The 23748-nt window shown below is 33.6% G+C and overlaps 2 protein-coding genes across 13 annotated transcripts in view; both read left to right on the top strand.

The window, feature by feature from the left end:
* Window positions 1–23748, top strand: part of LOC129751042 (uncharacterized) — a 525666-nt gene that overhangs the window by 213570 nt on the left and 288348 nt on the right. The gene's annotated exons all lie outside the window — the stretch shown is intronic.
* The window catches only part of LOC129751039 (long-chain-fatty-acid--CoA ligase 4-like), a 44139-nt gene continuing 25437 nt past the window's right edge, over window positions 5047–23748 (top strand). The window contains exons 1-2 of one of the 4 annotated variants that reach the window (XM_055746289.1): window positions 5047–5169; window positions 21582–21717. In XM_055746289.1, coding sequence (XP_055602264.1) covers window positions 5144–5169; window positions 21582–21717 — 162 coding nt within the window. In that variant the 5' untranslated portion in view covers window positions 5047–5143. Of the gene's footprint in view, window positions 5752–13865; window positions 14013–21581; window positions 21718–23748 lie in introns of those variants that run through there. The other 3 variants (XM_055746288.1, XM_055746290.1, XM_055746291.1) reach the window with 3 other exon arrangements.

The following is a 23748-nucleotide window of genomic DNA, read 5'->3' as shown; positions in this document are numbered from 1 at the left end:
TGAAGGTCGTTGGGGAGCAGGAGTAGCTGTTATAAAACTACAGCTGTCGATTTTCAGAGATAACCTTTTTTTTTCTCGCTAAATTATTCAAAGCAATAAGTCGTTCTGGCTACAGAAGAAGGATTGATTATATGAGTTTTCAATCATAAAATGGAAATGGAGATAAATGCGGAAACGGTTGGGATTTTGAAACGCCTATGTGAAGAAATTCACATATGGTCCAGCAAGTGCTAATGGATAGCGAAAAGCAGACATTGGTGTGCTTACCGTTTAGTACTAAGTTGTAAATTGAACCAGCTTCCGCAAAATGGTTTCTACCTTAACTGGAGTGTTTTGATTTTTCTTTCTTCCAAGTTTGCCTTCCTCAACAAGAGTATCAAAGTTAATCCCATAATTGAACTTTGGAAGCACAAAGTCCTCCAACGTATTTTATCTTCATCCAACAACCCACTAGGGTTCAAAGATCACATCAGTTTCAAACTTCAAGTGCATCTTAATACCGGATACACTCACTTAACACCAAAGACAATCAGAGCTGATAACAATCTGTTGCAAACTGCTGCTGGTTGCTGGTTGGAAGTTGATTTAATATGTGCAGTTCGCCCCTAATCAGAAGTGGCTTAGAAGACGACGATATGTGTCCCGTGTCCGTCCAGTTGATTGATTGATTGAGAGTCGTGTCGGTAGAGTCGGTCAAAAGAAAGACACATTGTATGTCATTCTTACATCTTTCTGAAATGAAGCTTTCTTACTATTTGGGCTGGATGCCGACAGATGATATTTGCATCTTTTTCGAGGGAATTGAGAAATTGTCGTTCTTTTTTCCACTTTCAATGAATTCTCTAACGAGGAGTGTTTTTAATTTTAAGCTTCTGAGAATAGTGTAGATAAACTGTACGAAAGATTAAAAAAAGAGATTGAATGGAATTTACACAGTCAAATGTCGACAAGTCAAGATATAAATATTACGATTTACCGAAAACGATTACGGTATCGATAACTGAGCCAGCACTATTTGAATTGTTTATGTTTTAGTTTGAGAATGATGCAACATTATTTTGATCTGATTTGTGCGAATTCGTGGGCTTTCGTCTTTCTTAGTAACTCGATCGCAGTTATTTTGTGCAGTTGAGACTTACACCAAATCAGCACAATGCATTGTTATCTGCACATTCCTTTAGTTTCGCCCTGCCTTTTTCTACATAGTGTTGTTTCGATACACCTAATCAAAAAGTCTCGGAATGCGTGTATATTTTTAAGACATATGTAGGGGAGAGTGGGGTAACGTGGACCACTTTGAATATCTCAGATGTGTGTTGAGATAAGAATCTCAATCCAACTGCCATCGCCGTCGCTTTGCGTTAACATATTTTTCTATATTTTGTTGACTTAAATACGCATCATATGCTTCCTTTATTTATCGAGCTTAAATAAATTTACTTACATAATTAAACATGCACCCGCTAATTGCATCGATGGGGAACCTAAAGTTCATAACAAAAATATGCTCATACGCTTATGATCTTAGATTTGTCATGTACTTTCACGTGGAAAAAGAATTTTTGATGAAACATCAATAAATCACAAAAACTCAACCAATTTGCAAATCATAGCTTGTGGGGAATCGTGGGTCACATTTTTTGAGAACCTTTGGGCTACCTATATTTTTATGTTTTTATACACTTTCGGAACTTAAAATACGTTTTTTCTATCTGTAAAGTTTTCTTATGCTCAATGAAGAGTTATGAAAAATATTTTGTCCATCCTATAAAAAAAACCCCTTCAAGTTCAAAAATGGGAGGTTCCCATACAAAATCAACAAAAATTTGACACAATTCGAGCCATTTTCGTTAACTACTGAACCGATCAACGTTAAATTTGATGTTTAGCCATTATCGAGACAGGGAACGGTATCTATAATACTTTAAAACCCCTCCAAATTCAAAGAAGGGGGCTCCCTTACAAAATTAACAATATCGAAAACTACGAACAATTATCGAAAACTACTGAACCGATTAACGAGAACTTTGGTGTGTAGCCATTTTCGAGACCGGAAATGGTATCTATAAAATTTTCAATCCCCTCCGAATTCTTAAAAAGAGGCTCCCATACAAAATTACGAGAAATTTAACACAATTCGGACAATTTTCGGAAACTTCTGAACCGATCAACGTGCAATTTTATGTGTAGCCGTTTTCGAGATCAAGAATGGTTTTTATAATAGTTTCAAATCCCTCCAAATCCAAGAAAGAGGGGCTCTCATACAAAATAAATAAAATAAATTGACAAAATTTTAACACTTCTTGAAGGGTTTTTGTGAAAAATTTATAAACGTAAGCGTTTTGAATTAATGAAACGATCTTTTAAATTGACAAACCAGTTTTAACCAAATTGGATGATATATTGTATTGATGATAGACATTTCCTATTTTAATGAAAGAAGACCCTCATATTCAATAAATGTAACATACATATTATCAACCAAAACAATATCTTAGTGTTTAGTGGCTTTGTAGACTGAGTCGATTTGGGGTCATTTTTGAAATTCTCAAACCCTGGGGTCCTAAAATCTCTGTTCTGGTCCAAAACGCATCCATGATTTTTTGCAGAATTTTTAAGTATCGCTTACATGAGAAAATTTGAACTTTTAGGTTTGTATGGGAAAGTTGAATATTTTGTACTGAAAAATCAACATCATTTTTGTTTTATCTGTGGAACCGAGCCTGCTAATGGTTTTTGTGCCAATTTATAAATTCTCTAAAGGAAATTTCCAGCTGAACGACTTTGTCGAATATCATAACTTCGTATCTTTTTAAACAAAAAAGTTATTAGCTGTTTAACAGGTGTATGTCTTTTTGCATTGATAAACAATAAATTCACACTGACACCACTGCTTGTTCCCCACGAAGTATTGCATGAAAAGTTATCATGCAATATCTCGATGGGAACCCAGCAGTGATGTCAATTGAATTTATGGTTTATCAATGTCAAAAGACTTACACCTGTTAAACAGCTAATAACTTTTTTGTCTAAAAATATATGAAGTTATGATATTCGACAAAGTTGTTCACCGGAAAATTTTCTTTAAAGAATTCATTAATTGGCACGAAAACTATTAGGAGGCTCGATTCCATAGAAGAAACAAAAATAATGTTGATTTTTCAGTACAAAATATTCAATTTTCCCATACAAACCTAAAAGTGCTAATTTACTCATGTAAACGTTACTTAAAAATTCTGCAAAAAATCATGAATGAGTTTTGGACCAAAATGAAGTTTTTAAGACCCCAGGGTTTGAGAAATTCAAAAATAACCCCAAATCGACTCAGTCTAGTGTCTTAGTGTTGTTGTATTGTAGATTCCTCCTATTTTATTTAAGGGTGGCTCCTTCAACCTTCAAACTATAAAATTATGTTTAGATTTAAAAACGGACACACTCATTGTATAGGATCTCAGTGAAACTTCATGTTTCTTTGAAGAGATCTAAATTCTACTTAAGACTGAAGCGTACATCTTTCAAGGGTTTAATGGCTAGCATCGTACTGATGCTAAGACCACCAGTAGTCCACAGAAAGAGTACTATGTGTGCCGTGGCCGAGACTCGATCTCATGATCTCTATCTAAGAAGACTTGAACGCTATCCTTTAAGCCACAGTCGGCGGCTAAACTCGATACAACATAGAAGCTCAGACGCCATGAAAAGTGGTTGGCTTTAAATAATGTTGAAATTTAATTTGAAAGAGGGTATATTTATATTATAACAATTTTAACACACATATTTTTCCGATATAGCGTATACTAAACAACTGCATTGTTTACGTCGATTGACAGATGAAGTTCAGAGCTAATACACACACAAAGAAAAATTCCTCAAAAATCTTCAAAATCGCCCTTTTTATGGGTTATACTGTAGTTAAACAAAGGTTGTCAGATTACCCGGTTTTATCCGGGTTTGTCCGGATATTTAATTCGAAATTTAGGAACAGTCCGTCCCGGCCCGGTAGCCCGGATTTTATTTAAAAATAACCGGATTTTGCCAGGATGTAAGGAATACTCTGTTAAGAATCACCATAAATATGTCAAGGATCTTCAAGATCTTCAACAGGCATTTTTTGCAGTGCTCTGGTTTTGTATAGGAACTGTTGCATAAGGGAGCCCAATTTTTTGTATGTCAATAAAAAACGAAACTATCGTAATAAACTAACGCAATAAACAGCTTTCCTTGAGGTTAGCATTTCTTACGTGCAGTTTAGCCCATTAACTGGCTTATGCAACAACTTTATCACATTACTCTACGTTTCGCTTTTGCTCTCAGAAGACACTTGAAGAAAAAAAAAAAAACATGTCAGACAGTTAAAGGATGAGCACGAAAAAAATTGGACACTCTTATTTTGTTGCAATTAAGTTGGTTCTGTCAGAAAGTAAACGAGGAGTTAGTCATTGTTCTTTTTACCTTATAAATATCGTTGGAAAAAATCACTAGTAAAATTAATTACTTGAGATGCTGATGTATATCGAAATAAGAAACCAGCAGGTTAATTTTTGAATACATTAGGTCAACATCAACAATTGCTCGACGAATGAGATCAGTTTGACCACACCATAGGTTCCACTAATTAACATGGCGCTGTCGCAGCAAATTACATCCATATCATTTGACCTAGTCTACCAAAGGCCAGAGATAATTTAAGGACATTTTTCCGAATCTCGTGTTCTACACGTGATGCTAGAAAAAAAACCGGAGACTCAGAAGTTTCCAGCTAACTAACTAGACAACCCAGATCGGAACCGGTTCCTATCTAGCTGCGCACTATGAGTTAAGTTCCAGTCAGAAGAATATTGCTTCACCGCTAAATAGTCGCCACTTGAACGTTCCGATGACCGAAGGCGGTTTTTTTTATGAGGGTTCAATATGAAAATTTGCCCTTTTAATTTAATCCTCATCTGTTCTTAAAGTTGCTAATAAAATACATAATTTATAGTTCTATAGAGTTGATACTAACGTAAATTTTTCTCTCGCTCATTTCAGGTTCTGGAAACTTTGCTAACGGTTCAGCTGAGGCCCAAAAAAGTTTGATCTTCAGCGGAAAAGATCAAACCTACCGGATATAAGTTTTCGGTTGTGAAAAACAAACCATTACAGAATGAGCTCTGTACCGGATCCGAGATTGTGAGTTTTGTTGGATAAATAGTTCTCGAAGCAAATTGAAGCTAGAGCATCATCATCCGCGCAAAAATCTTCGCATCTCCTGTGCACCCTTTCTGCCAGCGCTGGTTTTTTTTGTGTGTGTGTACATAGAGTTACATATTTATTGGAAGGGTCATATCTTTCCCTAAGGTGAAGGTTCTATATCCTGCTAAATTCGATTGGGAACTGCTCAAAATTTTCCTCCCCAGAGAGAAACGAAATGAGTGAAGGAAACGGTCAAGGAGTCAACAGCAAGTGAGTGACACGGATTAAGACCTATTCGGTTGTCCTGTGGATAAAAAAGTGTACCTTTGTTTGTGTCCGTTGTGGCGTTCTCGTCATCATCAAAAAACTGTTCATACGCTAGTTTGAGGGTCTCATCCAGTTTCGATCGGCGAATAGTTACCGGATTTAATCCGGGGGTAAACGTTTTACCCGAGTGACTCATAAACACAATTCTACAATACACCCAGGGATTCCCGCAATCATTGGTTATCATTGGCTAAATTGAATACTCAAGAATAAATCAAGTGCATCAAGAATGTTCATCGAGGAAGATGTTCAGTAAGTACATACCGGCAACGTACAGAGGTTTTAGAACGGCTTAGAACAATATAGATTTCAATTCTTGTTTTTCTATCGCCCGTAAAGTGACGATGTCTCGAAGAAAGCTGGACTTTAAAATAATCTTTAACGGTCTTTTTCTTGATTTTCTTATGTTTCTTTTTAATCTATTGAAGAACTCTTCTTCTCTCTGGCATCTATGATATATTGAGACTTTATTCTTTAGACACTGATTTTTCTTAATTTTTCAATGCTTTGTCTTACTTCATGACAACAATTAATACACATCTATCAGCTTTTTTTATTATTATGCCTATCAATATTTTCCAACAGTTAGTGTAATCCAAAGTCCGCCACACTTAACAAAGTATCTCGATATTGCTACTCTGAGGACAGTCCTTCAATTTCGTTGAAGACATTCACACTTTACAGACCCTATTTTCATCTCTCAAGAATTGTTTTCACATATTGTTGAGCAATTTTGAGCCACTGCGTAAGCTGGTGGAAGAAACTAATCAATCTCGCTTTTTTTTCAATTATTACTAGTGCATGAGTTTTTTTTATCTTATAGTAATCTTGACAAATGCTGCATGAGTTTTATATTTTGGATCGCATCATAAGAATTCGACACTTGTATAACTGTTTTTTCCTTCGAACATATCTATTTTTTATTCCGGGAAAAATAAATCAATCATCATAAACACTCAAAACGATTATCAGGAAAAGCTTATTAACTCTAACGACGTAATCATTAATTAATTTCGGTGACATTTTTCCCATTGTCACCTCTCATAGTGAGACATCCGATTCACTCATTAACAAGAATGATTATCTACTCGTCATTATTAGCTTAGTTGTTTGATTACAACAGAGTGAAGTGGATTTAACTTTTTCACAATTGTCTGTCTGCCTTCCTTGCTTCATTATCACTATCTTATCAGTTCAGTTGTGGAATCTGTCTGAGATGGGCGCTGATTAAAATTTTCAACAACCGGCAAGCTACCTAGGTTATCATTTTTTTTCACAAAGTTGTGCAGATTGTATAACAGATTGGATCACTTGATGCGTTCTGTAGCTTTTTTTTTAATTCGCTTGGGTTCCAATACTACAAATTGTTGAGGATGTGCGTAAAAATAATTTAAAAAAAGTGATGTCGCAGCCTAAAAATATTAACAGAACTGTATCTTTAATAATAGAAACGCATGTATCCCTTAAGAGGAAAATATCTTTCCACTGAGATTCATGTAGTAGTTTAGTTTTTGTATCGTTACATTCCCTCGTTTAAATAATTTTTGTAGGTTCTCAGCATGATTAAATCTTTATCGCGATTTTATATTTCCCCTTTTGCTGCCAGACGTGCTGAGAACAGTTAGTGTCCATTACCAGGGGGCTCTAATGAGCTTCTTGGTGTGGGGGAGTGTGGTGGGCCGCTAAGAAAAAAAATAACAAAATGTTAGAGGCTAGATTGTCATTACAATTACTCGTGTCTCGTTAGGGTCAGATCGATTTCTCACAGATGAACAAAAAAAATACACTTAAAGGTAAATTTTTTTTATGTTTTTTTATAAGCCTTGTTTCTTGCTTCGAGATCATCTGTTGATGTCAATGATCAATCAGTCGATACGTAAATGGCAACTTTACCAGTTATGCAGTTATGGTTAGCTTAAGGTTGCTAGAAATTTTTCAGCACGGGCCGGACAAATTTTATATAAAATCCTAGTAAGATCCGGACAATTGATTTCAAAATTTACGACTAAAAATCCTGGCAATATGCGGGTAAATTTACTCAAAACCCAGAAATTATTCACAAAAAAAAAAAATTGATTTTTTTACCAAAATTTATCAATTGATTTGAAATCGTATTTTAGGATTCCAAAAAATCTTTCTTGATTATTTTTGTAAAACAAAAATTAAGTTTAGGAGGCATCAATAAAAACATTAACAAAACCATTTGTTTTTTTATTTGCCAAATAAAGTGAATAAACAATTTTTATCCGGGCAATCTGGCAACCTTAGTTTACCTAAGCCTTTTAGAATTAACGACAGAATTATCTTTAGAGGCATTTCCACCAGCCACTCGTATTGAATTTTTGAGCATATTTCTGGTCAAGATTCGGTATATACCGAATACCGATTTCCATCGACACGTACATATTTTTTCTACTGTTTTTTGTGGTGTCGCAAAAACTTGTCCCAAATTACCAACTTACCAATTTAGCAATCCTTACTGAAATCAGTTTGTTCGAACGATCGGTTCAGCATATAGAACCAGTCCTATTATTTCCATGAATTTCTGAATGTACACAACTCCCCTTCAAGTCGATATCAAATAATCACCATTAATCTGACTGCGAAATCATTAAGATGGAGCCGCTAGTGGCTCCAGAGATTCCCCACTGTCTTCCTAAATACAAATCTATACCACATAATTATTCACATTATTTTTTTTTAAATTTTGGTATTAGGGTCTCGAAACGAATTTTCAGAGTTATAGTTCATCTAAATGAACAATGAAAATTTGTCTGAAAGCTCAAAATGCTTTGTCGAACCGCCAAAAATGGTTCTTGCTGTAATGTGCACCTTTGAATGTCCTTCGACAAATATATTTGCTTACTAGCATGGAATGTAGTGAAAAATTGGCTTGGTTGAAAAGCGTTGAGTATTTAAAATAAATCTTTTAAAAATTTTGAATGAAATGCTCCTTATTCTGGCCTCCTGCTCCAAATTATGGTCCTTTCTGGGATTCTAAAATTGACCGTCTCTAAAAACACGCGCCTCACTAATACAAGAATGAGCCACATAAATTCGTCCATATTACCCTTTATTTGTATACTCACATGCAGAGCCATAGGAAGACGCGGCTTATTGTGGAGGGGTTTGGTGACAAATTTTTTTCTATAAGAGTTTGCTTGAACAATGCATACATAACTTATAGAAAAAAATAAGAATATAAAACTTATTATTCAGGTTTAAGATATTTTACATTAAAAGTTGATTATTTATTTTGAATCCTAACTTTCAAAAAATGGGTCCTAGAAGTTGCCAATTTGTTAGTGAAGTTTTAAAAAATAAACAAGAGATTTGAAAGTTTCATTTTTATGAAAACTGTTTGTATTTACTTAAATTAGCAAGTAATATGCTACCTAATTCTTTTTTACACTTGAAAATTTGATTTAAATTTCATAATAAGAATCTTGTGAATATTTTTTTAATTGAAATCTAAATTTTTCAATGAATCCAAATTTTATTTTATATTTGAGATTTCTTTTGGTTTGTGGTTCAAAACTGACTCTGATTGAATATAAATTTAATTTTGAATCATGAATTAAAATTATGAATGCTGCTATTTGAATCCTTAATAAAATTATCGCATTGTTATGTCAATCTTGATTGTAAAACTTAACTTCAAGTTGAATCTGAATCTGAGTTTATAATTTTTTATTCCGAGGCTGAACCCCGCCTTTTGAACCTTAGTTCAAATCTGAATCCCCAATTTTAAAACGATTTTGGAATCTCTAGATAATAATTCCTACAAACTAATTACTAACCAAAAAGCGTAATTTGTATCAGCACCCTTATACTGAAATCTCTTATTTGAATCTGAATTTCCAGATTTAAATATGATTTAATTCTTCAGTTATTTATTCGAAATTCAACTTGTGAATTTAAATGAAAATTGCGAAAAATGCCACTAATCCAATTCTGGAGCACCATTATGAAACTTTCTGAAGTTCCGACTCTGTATAAGAGTTAGAAATATAAATTTTAAATCCAAATCACAATATCAAGTTTTTTCCTTTATATCCCGAATTGACTAATTGTGATTCGAATATGGAAAATGCAACTAATTTAAGTTTGAAATGCAAACCTAAGAATTGAATCTTGATTTTGTGTCAATGATGAAAAACTAAAATTCAAGGATAATAAATTGGGTATGGAATTCGAAATCTGGTATCAAACATTGAATTTTTATGTTTATAAGCTGCTCCAAAACATAAAAAAATCTAGAGTAATTTTAACCTAAGCTTTTCAGATATTTTCCAGCGGGTATCAGAGCCGTGCAAATTCGGGCTATTTTTCTAATTTTCAGCCAATATCAAAATTATTCAATTTAAATTATGAAGAAAAATAATTGAAAAATTGTATTTTTTATAAAAAACACCTCAGTAAATTTTAAAACACATTTAAGCTTCCAAAAATCGTTCATGTTAATTTTGCTCAAAAACTATGCAAAATACATCATTCGAATGACTCAACTGAAATTTTTGTTTGCTTTTGCAAATAAAGTGATACAATTCAGGCAATCTGCCAAGCCTGATCTTATTGAAATTCAGTATTTGAGACTAAATTTCTATGAACAAGTGAGGAAATTTTCTGGAAACTGTAGTAGAGTTGTTGACCTAGGATAAGATTTCGAGGTTTTTGTTTAAGTTCTGAGCCGAGATTGTTACTCTTAATTCATTTTGGTCGTTCATCTAAATTTTATTAAAAATTTGAAATTTGAAATTAGCATTTCGCTTGGCATTTTTGGACACTTAGGGGGGGGGGGGTTAAACCCCAACCCCCTCCCCCCCGTTCCTACGGCCATGCTTACAAGTAATTCTTTTTTAAATGACACAAGTTAATTTAGCCTATATTGAAGGGTTGAACTTTTCACTTTTATTACGCATTTAACAAACTTTTTGAATATTTCAAAATTTCCTGTCGGTTGTGGGCAGGTAAAACTGACTCAATATTGCATATTCATCCAAATCAAGTCTAACAAAATTCATAAGATCATTCTACAAATTAATTATTTTCCAAAGTTGGAAGACCCTCTTTCAGAGAATCGTTAGAAGTTGGAAGACCCTCTTTCAGAGAGTTTTTCATTTTTACGGACTCTCTGTGAAAGGGTCTCTAATAGACGGCGGTCGGACCAAAACAGAGCTAATGAAAAGTCTACAAAACACGCACTCAATCGAAGACAAACTTATTGTTCGGGCGCGAAAGCAATTTAGAGCACTGATATTGTAAGTACCGAAATTTAGAATAACATACCCCTAAATTTAAGATTATAACATGTAAAATATATTTACAGTTTGAAGCTCTGTTAACCGCTATCAGAAAATGGCGTCTTCATAATCCGTCCACAACAACAGAACTACATATTTTGGTTGCCAGAAAGATCACGAACCTATGCAAACGTATTGAAGGCCACCAGGCGGCAGAAATCTGCATTGTTGAAGGTCTGGTTCAGAATCACCCGTACTTCCCTGGTGAAGATCATCCGAACACCCTGAAAAGGTGCAGATTGATCAGGCATGTCCTCGAACAGTTGTTACGTCTCAATTTTGGTTTTTAGCTAGTGGTTTTTCAGCAGGACTTCGCATTGGCGCACGAAGGGAAAAAACCAAATTTTTGTGAGCAAAAAATTATTTGAGGGTTTTTTTTTGTACTCGGAACGGCCGGTGAGTTCGCTTTACCCGAACCCGAACCTTATCGCTTTCTAGGGTATATTGAAGCCCGTAATCTACTCTACAGAACATGACGGTTTGGAAGCTCCATTTGGCTGAATCCTGGGGTAAAATACCATGAAAACCACCTGCGGGCTTTTCAGAATATACGCCTTGAGCTTTTGCAGCGAGTTGTTGAGCTCAAAGAAAAAAATCAAATTGCACCAATGGATTTTGAAAATTTGATTTGATTTGTTTAAAGTAACTCTTGTTTAATTTGTAAACTAAGTTTTTGCTTTGATCAAATTATTTTTTGGTTTTAATGTAGCACTTCCATTGCCGGACCCTGTAGAACAGTTGAATAGTTACACTGAACCCAAATTCACACTTAAAATTCACTTGAGAATTCACTTAAAAGTAAGGGACAAGTGAATTTCTTCGTTTCAAGTGGCTCATGTACATTTCACTTGACTCTCACTTAAGTTTTAAGTGAACGATCCAATATCCACTCATACATCACTTGAATTTTAAGTGACTGGCATTTGAAATTCTATCGTCGACTGACTGCACTGGGAATCATTGTTTTTATTTTGGTTTCAATTGAACTCAACGGAACATGTAAGTAGAGCAAAATAGTTATTTATTGGATTCAAAGCAATAATATATTTTTCAGAGCTTGTTGACAACGTCGCTTGGAGCTTGCAGCGATTAACCAAAAAAGCAATTGGAACTGGTGATAGAAAAAAATGTAAATTTTTATGAGAAATTATCAATCAATGTGGCGATTAACGGTTTAATGTAAGTTATTATAATAAATAAATCACAGGTTGTATCTTTTATTATTCAGTTTTCTTGTATTTTTTAGATTCGGATACAAAATAGGTGCCGCGACGATTATTGCTTCTCGCGACGATTATTGCTTCTCGGAATCGGAACATTTATTCTGCTAAGGAACTGTTGGACAAAACAAATAAATTAAAGTATAATTATGAATATCTGATTGGTTAAAATTGATTTAAATAAATACATCCTTTAAAAAAAAATCATTGTTATCTGCTCGAATACAAAAAATATCACAGAAAAATTGCTTTTACAGAAAAAATTTGGATGACCTGACCATACACTTACAATCCACATGCTTGATCACTTTCAATTCACTTGACAGAAAATTTTCACTTGACGGTCACTTAAAATTCACATGAATTTACGTATGGCGAAAATTCACTCCAGATGTCACTTATATTTTAAGTGAAAATTATTTTCGGTGTAAATTATCCTAGTTTTTTTTTTAAATTTTGGAATTGTCAAGAACAATCCATTCCCCGATTTATAATAATGTGGGAGGCCAATTGAAGTTTTGAACGCTATCTCGGAACATCCGGCAACAAAAAAATCTAACCTAAAAAATTATTGTCCCATTAAAAACAAAAAAAAAGGACAACGTAGAATGTTAAAATGTATTTATGAATGCGGAATGATTGCGCAACATCTTTCTACTTCTTTAACACTTTGACCGAATTGTAATCCATTGACGACCAGCAAATCTCACGATATGAACTGGCCTTACGTTTGATGTTTGTTTGAGAAATTCATCGAAAGTGAATTGGACCCACCGGCAGCGAAATCCATTTGCCGGTTGATAGCTAGCTAGGCTGGGTTTGTTATCTTTGATTTACAATCCGTGGTTCAGTTCATCGAACTGGAGCGTGGAGCTTTGCTTTTGGGCGTTCGATTTTTTACTGGTTTTGACTGGTTGGAAACTTGCTGATCTGTTGTGTTTTGGACAGAAAAAGATTGAGATTGAGGCTCGTAGGATATTTAGATACATTTTAAAATAGATTTTTAGTAATAAGGGTGTATAACCTGGATAAGCAGGTCCTCCTCTGGAACCTCAGCGAGATTTCATTCAAGGTTACCTATTTATCTTATCCATTCATTTTCATCGCGATAACGCTTCACGCGCCTTTGATAAAATTAGTAAACGCTTCCTTTGGATGCTTAAATTCTGCCTGATCAGATAAAAATACTGGCGTCAAATACTATGTTATTCCTTGCAAAGAAGTTGCCTAAAAATTGTAAAATTTACCATAATTATGTATAAAGGTTACTGATTTAGTTAATTTTGGTTCTTTAATAACTTCTTATCAATTTTTCGACAATATAATGTAGGTATACTTTGCTTATCCATTCCGGGAAAAATAAACGATATCGGAATCTTTGAGTGAGGGTTAATTACTTAAAAAATGTTTATGGTATTTCAACGTTGAAGAAATAATTGCAAATATAAAGCATTGTTCCGGGAAATATTCCACAACTGTAAGAGCAGTTTCTTTCCAGACTCTTTTTTTTATCAACAAGTTTGTTTCTGAAATTTCGAATATCTAAACCATCCAAATCGTCAAGGCGAAATCAATCGCATAGGTGTTATAACCACTTGATGTTTATATCTAGTGGCTGCAGTGAGAAGCTTACTGATGAAACGCAACAGAAATACTTTCAGCTTACCGGGACATGCAACAGTCAGCACTAAACCCATGATAAGAAATAACGCCCATCAAAACGGACCACCGAGTTTTTCTTATCAGAGATAAGCGGATAACTTCTGAATGTGCGATATCCTGTAGGAGTCGGTTTTGAGGCTCATCCAGGTTGTCCACGGAATCAGTTCACCCCCTGACTTGGTCCGGTTGAGTTAGGATTCGGTGACCTTCTGTGAGGTGACGGTGTCGTGGTATATTCGCGTTGTCTTGTTGTGGTGTAGAACCTAGAGCGTTTTGAAAATTAAGATCTGATTTCTGGTTTGTGAACGGTTAGCCGGCACTTTTAAAAGTAAGGAATATCTATATCATCGAATAACGCATCGAATAGTGAAAAGAAAAAAAATAGGCAAGCTATAAAACTTCATGTAGTTACATAAAATTGAAAATTTGGAGCAGTTGTGTTAAAATTTTAGAAAAAAAAGTGGAGTAGTGACGCTACTTGAATTTCGCACAAACATACATATTTACAATAAAGGACTCAGAATTCATCCATAAAAATCGTGAAAACCAAAATAAACCGGTAGTGAACAAGATCCAACATTAATTTCACATTCTTATTCAAGTTCATAAGAAATTCTTTGGATTTGTAATGTGGATTTTTGATTTTAGTGATCTGAACTATAAGCTCTCATGTGAAAACACATGAGATACGTATAGATTTTTAAAAGAAGGAATATTGACAACGTTGAAAAAAACCCAAAAACCCAAAAATATCGTAAAAGGTTCTCCATGGAACCAAAAAGTTCGTAACAAAGCACGATAGGCCAAATTGATGCCCATTCTTTTAAGATACTTGGATCGCACAAAAACCTTCTATGCTATTTGTTTAGATTTTTTATGTTCCAAATCAAGCACTTATGGAAACCGATTTTTATTTGTCTTGAGTGCCTTTTATTCAGCCAAATGTACACTTTTAATGCACAAGTTCTTTTCGATTTTCGGCTACTTTGGATGTAAATAAAATTCGAACTATGACTACGGGTCAAAATCTACATATGAAGGGTTTTGAATACCTCTTTTCTTTAAAAAGCAATAAGTTTCAGAGGGTAAATTACTAATTTTCTCTAATAGTATAACTGTTTTCAAAAGATTTCAAAAAATACCCAAATAGGTACCATTTCTATTTAAATTCAAATTTTTCGCATTTTCTAATTTTGCTTAGGTTCTCTCTAAAAGTTCTTATTGACTTCAAAATTCGTTTTCTTGATAGCAAGATATTAAAGTGCGCAGAGACCGGCTCTTATCACAGTATAAATTGAAATATGCTATGATTTTTGGTGATTTAAATCAGCTCTTAAAAGTAGAAACCGTTGAATAAAGCCTTTGAGGCTGATTTTTTTTTGTTTTTGAGAATCGGATATTTTGTGAGATTATGCGGGAAAATGTGGGAAATTTAAAAATTCAAAGTCAGTGGCCACCCAGCTTTATGTCAATTATGACACGATGTTATTGCTGGCGTAGAATTCGGCAGGATTGGCAGTATCTGTAGGTTAACCGTTCAATAAATTGGTGTAATTTACAGGCAGAAACTTTTTGTTGACAAGTTCCGCCTAGATGTTCCGGAGATAAACAAGGAGCTAAAATTGAAAAGATTTGATCCGTAGTGCTTGATGAAGCTGATGATCTGTGGGAGCTGTAAATTAGTCTGTTTTTAATAAAGATTGACAAGATGCATGGCTAAATGTACAAAGAATACAGCTTCCCGATAAGTGAGTTTTCCCTGAAGCTTTTCAATAGGTCTATCAAAGTTGATTCTCTGTTGTGGTTGAATCTAGAATCGCGCCGTTACGCGAAACTGTGGTGGAGTGATAAAAAGTCAAACAGGTTGATTTTGTGCCAAAGGAGGACAATTACTAAATTTGTCATAACTTCGACCAAATTTAAAATTTTGAGAAATTTTGAGGATCAAGCTTTAGGAAACTGAAAACGATTGTTCAACCTCCTTTCCCCATGAGGGTCCAAATATTCCAAGCAAAATGTTCTTCTCTAAATTAAATATTACGAATTCCAAATCAAATTTTGATGAACGGCTAGAATAATTCAAGAGTAAAAATCTCGACATAGAAACTCGAAAAATTTCTAACTTGTTGTAGAAACTTAGTCCCGAATCCCGAATATCTAAGTCCAAAAAGATTATACTAAGCTTGCCAAATCACCCAGATTTTGTCCGAATATTAGCACTTTATTTGCAAGATCAAACAAAAGTTTAAATTGAATCATTAATATTATGTATTTTGAGTCTACATTTTTTGAGCAAATTTTATTAAAACTGTTTTGAACGATTTTTTTTAAAGACTTAAATATGATTTAAAATTGACTGTTGTATTTCGATAAACAAAAGTCAAGTGTTTAATAATTTTGATATTTGCGGATATTAGAGAAAATATCTCGGATTTGTACGACCCGGATACTTAGGGAAAAATATCTAGAAAGCTTAGGCTGGAATAATTACGGATTTTGTGGTTCAAAATTTGCTTTCGATGTCTGTAATCATTCGCAATCTTCCTACAGATTCACAAGTTGAGTTTCATCAGATGCTTTTTGGGACGTAAACCAGAAGAAATTATAAATATAAAAACCTAAATTTATTTTTTTTAAATTCAACTGAAAATATATTTAACTTTTTTTTTGTTTCACATTATTTATATTGCTGATTCTTCCTAAACAAAGTTTCAAACTAAAATCTTCATTTTTAATTGAGTTTACTAGAGTAGAAAATAAATCTGATTTGAACCGCAAACTTAATCTCTTACTTTTATTGTTAAATATTTGAATTTTTTTACCAATGCCGCAAATGGCCATACTTGTGGATCCAAACAACTAGCGTACCCCTTTCTTATTTAAGTAAATATTAAAAAAAATTCTTCCAAATGAAATCTTCAAAAAAAAAGTTTTATTTTGAAATGGTCATTACTTTTTTCGTGAAATACTTTGCATCATCTCATGTTGGCAAAATATGAAGCTTAAGAATAGATCAAATCAGTATCTAATCAAAGACAAACTTCATTTCAAGAATATTTGAATTTCCTGGATGGTTTCATATGCACTTTTTTTTTTCTTCCAAACAAAAATGCACGTTCATTGATCTCATGCAACTGAAAAAAAACTCGGATTGTCTTTTAATATGACATGACTTTTTTTGTAAAATAAGTGGATATTTACTTTCAACTATTAATTTTAATCATTTATGTGCTCTAATTAATTTTCCACTCAGAATTTTCATATTTTATGCACTCAAAGTTGATTTTTAATAATTCAACATTTGTTCAAAGGCACTTCATATTTCCATAAATATTTTTTTTTATCTTCAAATGTTTTGCAAAAAATCTGAACATTGTTCTAAAAAAACCTGTTTTTTTCAAATCTCGAGACGACAAATCTTAAAGAACTGTATTTCATGTCAACAACGAATCCCTTGTTTTTGATAAAAACATTGTCAAAATATTGTACAGTAGGAAAATTCCGTCCCTAAATCTCAAAAATCTAGAAGTCGAAGGTTGCAAGACCCGAAATATTACTTATCATGTGCTATTTTCTCAGAAATTCAAATCTGCCATCGAGCTAGACCGGAGACATTTGAGTGAAGCTTTATTTGGTTTTTATTATTCAGAAAAACAAACAGCCATAACCGTTTTTCAGACGAAAAATTGTTGGGAAAGATTTCAACGTGAAATGAATATTTCTTGAAGATTGATGAAATGCTTCTAAGGTTACATTCATTAAAAATATTCCCCATGAAAAAGATATTAAAAATAAATTAAATTTTTGAAAACATATATTCGATAAATCAGACGAGAGTCCTGAAATTTTGAACGTGGTTGAGTCCATTTGTAAGCTTTAAATTGATATTCCATTATGTATAAATTGATCGACTTCCAAGTGAGTCCTTAAGCAATAGTTTTATAGAATCACATTTTCTTCATAGGGGTAATGGGGGGCAAAACAGATCGCGTCCTTTCACCTGTAAAAAGGGACATTAAAAAAAGTGTTCAATACCTTTCATGCAGTTCCTTCTATGGAATTTAAATGACACAAAATTGTATGTTGGTAGGACGTATAAAGAAAAAACTCAATACTTGGCAAATAAGGTCAGATAACACTTCACTCAGATGGCTCTGGGTAAATTCAGCGGCAGATTTAAGTTTCTGGGGAAATTTCACGTGTGATAAATGCTATTCCAGACTCTCAAACCGGCGGTTTCGTTTTTTTTCGATTTTCGGTCCGAACTTTCCACTATGCATTGGACGGTTTATATGGAAGATCCCCTCAAAAGGGGCCGTTTCCAAATTGGATTTCATATGAACTAGAAGTTCTCATAATAAGCTTCTCTAGACAAAAAAAAAATAATAATAAGCTTCCGCCACATGGTGGCTGAGCCTTAAGAAGGTTTTTAAAATGTGCAACCATTGGAAAAAATCGGACAACATTAGGCACGATATTAAATGTGCCTGTGCAACTATTGGGCACAGACAAGCTGTTTTAAATGATTTTTTACATTTTTACGTCACTTTTCTCGAACACTTGAATTTTTGGATCTTGTGGACCGAAAAATCGAGTGAATTCGGTTGAAGTGACAACAATATATCATAAAAACAAAAATCATGTGCTTAGCTGGGGAACGATTGGCAAATCGCCCTACATAATTTTTCAAAGTTTTTGGATTTTTAATCAACAAAAATATCGAACAACCTATAGCCCAACAAGCAATAAGTCCTTAGAAAAAAGTTTATAATTTCTGAAATCTCGTCTACTGATCCAAATGATTTGTTAACCTATCCAAAGAATTGAAATCTCTAGAGTACGTTTTGAAAAGGACGTACAGTACCACCTCATATAAATGGTACAAGCTTAAAGCAGTTTTTGGGGAATATTTCTTTGCAGTTGTTTGTACTTTTACTTTACTCCATGCCAAATCAATTGATACTGTTTATATTGGCTTTGTTTTCAAAACTAACTCTATTACAGCTGTGTTAATTCCGGGAATATTATCTTACTATTTCGGTCTCGCAAGGCTTGTTAAAAGCCTCTTCTGAAATGGTTGAAAGACATAAAATGTTCTGATAGTAGCGTCGTATTCAAGTCCTCTTTTAACTCATTCGTGACGGATTTCGGACGGATTCTATTAGTATAAGAATTAATTTATTCCAAGCAATAGAAAAAACACAAGGTGAAGTTGCTTTGATAACGGCCGAAAAATTTCATTGCAAGCACAAACGGTGTGCAATCTGTCTCGAACGGGTTAAGGAAGACATTCTTTCAAAATTATCAAAAACTGTCCCGATCAGGAGGGAATAACTAAATTATATCAAGATGAGATATTTTGATATTAAATTTTTTCCTATCTAAATGAGTTATTATTCAGTACTCGTAGGATGTTAAAATATCTCGAATTATATCAAAAAATCTATGCGATCATAGCTAAATTATATCAATTTTAGATATGCTCCTTTCAAGATTATATCTCGTTCAGATAGCATAATTTCAAAATTTGATATTGGGCAGAACAAAACCTATCATAATTATAACTTATCAAGATATGAGTGCTTCGAGAAAATTTTCTAGAGGAGGGTCAATAAACCACATTATTTGCTAAAACCATGCCCCATTTTTGGTTTCCCAAAATTTTGATTCAATTTTATGAATCTGTTAAGCGAAACTCGTTATTGTAAGGTTTGGACCGTTGACTTCGATGTCCGTGTTTCATAAACAGTTGTACGTATATCAAATTAAGATATAATCATTTTATTTTAGGACAATCCCGATCAGGAGAGCATATCAAAATAATAACTCAAACGTATTCCACCAAGATATTTACATCTGATTCAGTTATAATTAAGTACTGAAAAATTTAGATTTCAAGTTTCTCCAATCCGAATTATATCTTATTCTGATTGACAGACTTGAATGGAGTTGAGATAATTTTCAATGATAAAGAATTTTTTTGGGTTGTCCCAAAATAAAATGATTATATCTTATTTTGATATATGTACAACTTTTTCTGAAACACGGACATCGAAATCAACGGCCCAAACCGTACATTAATGAGTTTCGCTCAACAGATCCTTAAAGTTGGATCCAATTTTTGGGAAACCAAAAATGGAACATGGTTTTAGCTAATAATATGGTTTATTGACAAGTGATTTTTCTCGAAGCACTCATATCTTGATAAATTATAATTTTGATAGGTTTTGTATTGCCCAATATCAAACTTTGCTATCTGAATGAGATATAATCTTGAAAGGAGCATATCTAAAATTGATATAATTTAGCTATGATCGCATAGATATTTTGATATTATTTGAGATATTTTCCCGATCAGGAGAGCATATCAAAATAATAACTCAAACGTATCTCACCAAGATATTTACATCTGATTCAGTTATAATTAAGTACTCTAAATTTTCGATTTTAAGTTTCTCCGATCTGAATTATATCTTATTCTGATTGACAGACTTGAATGGGTTTTCAATGATAAAGATTTTTTTCGGATTGTCCTAAAATAAAATGATTATATCATATTTTGATATACGTGCAACTTTTTATGAAACACGGACATCGAAGTCAACGGCCCAAACCGTGCATTAATGAGTTTCGCTCAGCAGATTCATAAAATTGAATCAAATTTCTGGGATACCAAAAAATGGAGCATGATTTTAGCAAAAGTGTGGGTTACTGATATTCGACTAGAAATTTTTCTCGAAGCATTCATATCTTGATAAGTTATAATTTTGATAGGATTTGTTCTGTCTAATATCAAACTATGCTATCTGAACCAGATATAATCTTGATAGGAGCATATCAAAAACTGATATAATTTAGCTATGATCGTATAGATTTTTTGATATAATTTGAGATATTTTAACATCCTACGAGTACTGAATTATAACTCATTTAGATAGAAAAAAATGAGTATCAAAATATCTCATCTTGATATAATTTTGTTTTTTCCTTCTGATCGGGTTAACATCCTACGAGTATTGAATAATAACTCATTTAGATAGGAAAAATTTATTATCAAAATATCTCATCTTGATATGATTCAGTTTTTCCCTCTTGATCGGGATCCGAAAAAAATCTTTATCATTGAAAATGAGCTCAATCCCATTCAAGTCTGTCAATCAGAATAAGATATAATTCAGATTGGAGAAACTTAAAATCGATAATTTTGAGTTCTTAATTATAACTGAATCAGATATAAATATCTTGGTGAGATATGTACGTATGGTACGTTTGAGTTATTATTTTGATATGCTCTTCTGATCGGGGTAACAAGAAAAAAGTCTTTATGATTTTTTTTTCATTTTTTTAAATCAAAAATGGTTCAGCTTCAACTCATTTTTGATAATATTCTTAAAGTTTGAATTGAACAACCAAATGGTTGAATTTCTTCGTGAAACTTTTTACTTCTTAAAATGAAAATTATTCATTAGGAATTTTCCGACAATTTTTTTTACATATTAATTCAGCTAGAAACCTTAAAACCAATCATTGATTAAAATGATTAAAACCTTTTTCTTCATTTTAAAACCATTTTTTTGTATCGAATTCGAATATGTACATTTTTAAACAACTGTTATTAAATAGATTCAACTGTCCTGTTACTTATTTTTTTCTTGTTTATATTATTTGCATACTAACACAAAAAACTGATCTCAACTAGTAGCTTTACTAAATAATTTAAACTCTTGTCATTTTTCCTGCCTTTCTTTATTTATACCATTTTCCACGATAAGCTGCACGTAACTTCATTATCATTTTAATAGAGCTTTGTAACACTTTATTTGCAGTCGCAGTTGAAAAAAAAAAAACAAATTACCAAAATTGTAATGATTTTGTTCTACTTTTTTCGCTCCTGTAGCATGGAAGACTTCTGGGTGCAGACGGCGATCGGGGCGATCAAAATTATCGCCATGGTGTACGACATCATCACGATGCCGATCTATCTGCTGCTGCAGCGACCCTGGAAGCGGAGAGCCCTAGCCAAGCGCCCCAAGGTAAGCATTCTTACGTTACTTTTATGTACCTTTTTCCATGCCAAATGTGGCACGTTAGGATGCCGAATTCGGTATAAGTTCTCATTTGTGAGCCTAGTCTTGAAAGTAGTTTAGTTTATATAGATGAGGTTATTTTTGTTAAAATCGGAATCGAAACACTCAGCAACACTGTAGTCGCGAATGACATAAACCTTATCAGATAGGATATGTTTTTCTGATAAAACCCGTTTTATCGATCCCAAATACCTGTAAGCTCATTAGATAACTGTGCGCCAGGAATTCCAGTAGTGGGATTTTTTTGATGTTGTGTTTTTTTTCTGTGCAAATAAACCGGACGCAGAATGAGCGTTGGTTCTATTTTTGGCTGTCAGATTTGCCAACGCTTAACCTTACTCATCAAAATCATAATGATAAATGATAAGAGGCGCGAAAACGTAAGGCATTACTTTTTCTGCAATCGATGGAATGCCAACCTCGAATCGATAAAGATCAAAGCGTGTGCTTGCTGCAGTAGCAATCAACGGAATCTGGTTGGTTGCAAAATTGATAACTGTTCTCCCCAAGCTGGAGGAAAAGGAGGGCTTGTTTGATAATGCTATCGACTAAGTAAGATTAATGCTGGCTGATGAAGGTGGTTATCTCACGTGCGCACTCCACAAACGGAACGAATAATTTGTTACGGGTGTGTGATTTTCAGCACGAAAACAAGCAACAGCTTACAAAAAATACCGTGCATAATTTCTGCTACGTGCCCATTTGCTCCGGAATTGTTCTGCGGAGATAAATAATATCCAAGGTTATTGAATGATTGGATTTTTTTTATATTTCCTTATTCTAACTACACAACGAAACAAATTTCATGGCTCGACTTGTTTAGTGACCCGGTAGGTACGCGTTTTTGCTACTTTTTTGATACACTGTCTTATCCACTCCTCACTCTAAGATAGTACAAAATAGGTTTGTTTTATCCAAACGCTTATCTCAATGAACGCCACCTGCGTTTTTATCCAGGAGATCCGTGATAAAATTTGTACAAAATTAAGCGACTGGTCACTCATATTATATCATGATTATATCTTTCCGGTATTGATAGAGAACACGCATTTCTAAGATGATTTTTCGTGTGATTCTCAATGTCTCTGTCCAACAAATATTCGGAAAGTTGAAACTTTGATTCTCCTGTAATTATTTCAATCAGACCTACGCAATAACAGCTCAGCAATCCACAAGTTATTTCAGTCAGTCAATCAATCACACTCAAGGTGCCAAAAGTTCTTCATACTCATGTTGATACTTGAAGTGGTAATTCGCTTCGGTAAAAATGAAACGGTTCGTTCTATTCCATTACCAGGTCTTCCTGTTCCCATACGTAGATTGAAAGGTATCCATCGAATAAATTATTGAAAAATATCCAGAAATTTTTTTAAAATGATGGAAATGCTTTTTCCTGAATATATTTTAAGCGTATCTTCTGAAGGTTGTTTTTATTTAAAACAAAAAAGATTTTTTTGTGAATCCGTTCACCTTTTTTTTTAAATTCAAAATACAAAGCATATTTCGGTAGCGAATTTTGAGAACGGCGAATGCGCCAGATGTGAACAAAGAGAGTTACCACCTGGAAGAAAAAGTGCCTTCGGAAGACTACATTTTGATTATACGGAGTTACCTGATGAATATTCAGCTTTCGAGAAATGAAGAAAACCAAAAAAAAAACTTTTCTGGAAGCTTATGGAGCAGTCAAACTTTGAAAGTGTTTTTCTCAAAACATTAGCCGTATTTAAAATTCGAAACCGATTTCTTCCGAATGATTAGTTCAAACGAAATTGAAATAAAATTATTTAAGGTTTATTAGGATCTGACGGACTTTTCTTTTGATTCCTTCTACAAGGTTTCTCTGAGTCTTCAGTTTATCGGATTGCACGACAATTCTACTTAAACTAAGGTTGCGGAATTTTGTTGTGCACGTATCCGGGGCGGATCAATCCGGGCTATTTTATATAAAAACCTGGCAAAATCCGGGCATTTGATGTC

This window comes from Uranotaenia lowii, chromosome 3 (genome assembly GCF_029784155.1).
Source record: "Uranotaenia lowii strain MFRU-FL chromosome 3, ASM2978415v1, whole genome shotgun sequence".
NCBI classification, from domain to species: Eukaryota; Metazoa; Arthropoda; class Insecta; order Diptera; family Culicidae; genus Uranotaenia; species Uranotaenia lowii.
This window is presented reverse-complemented; position numbering and strand designations above follow the sequence as displayed.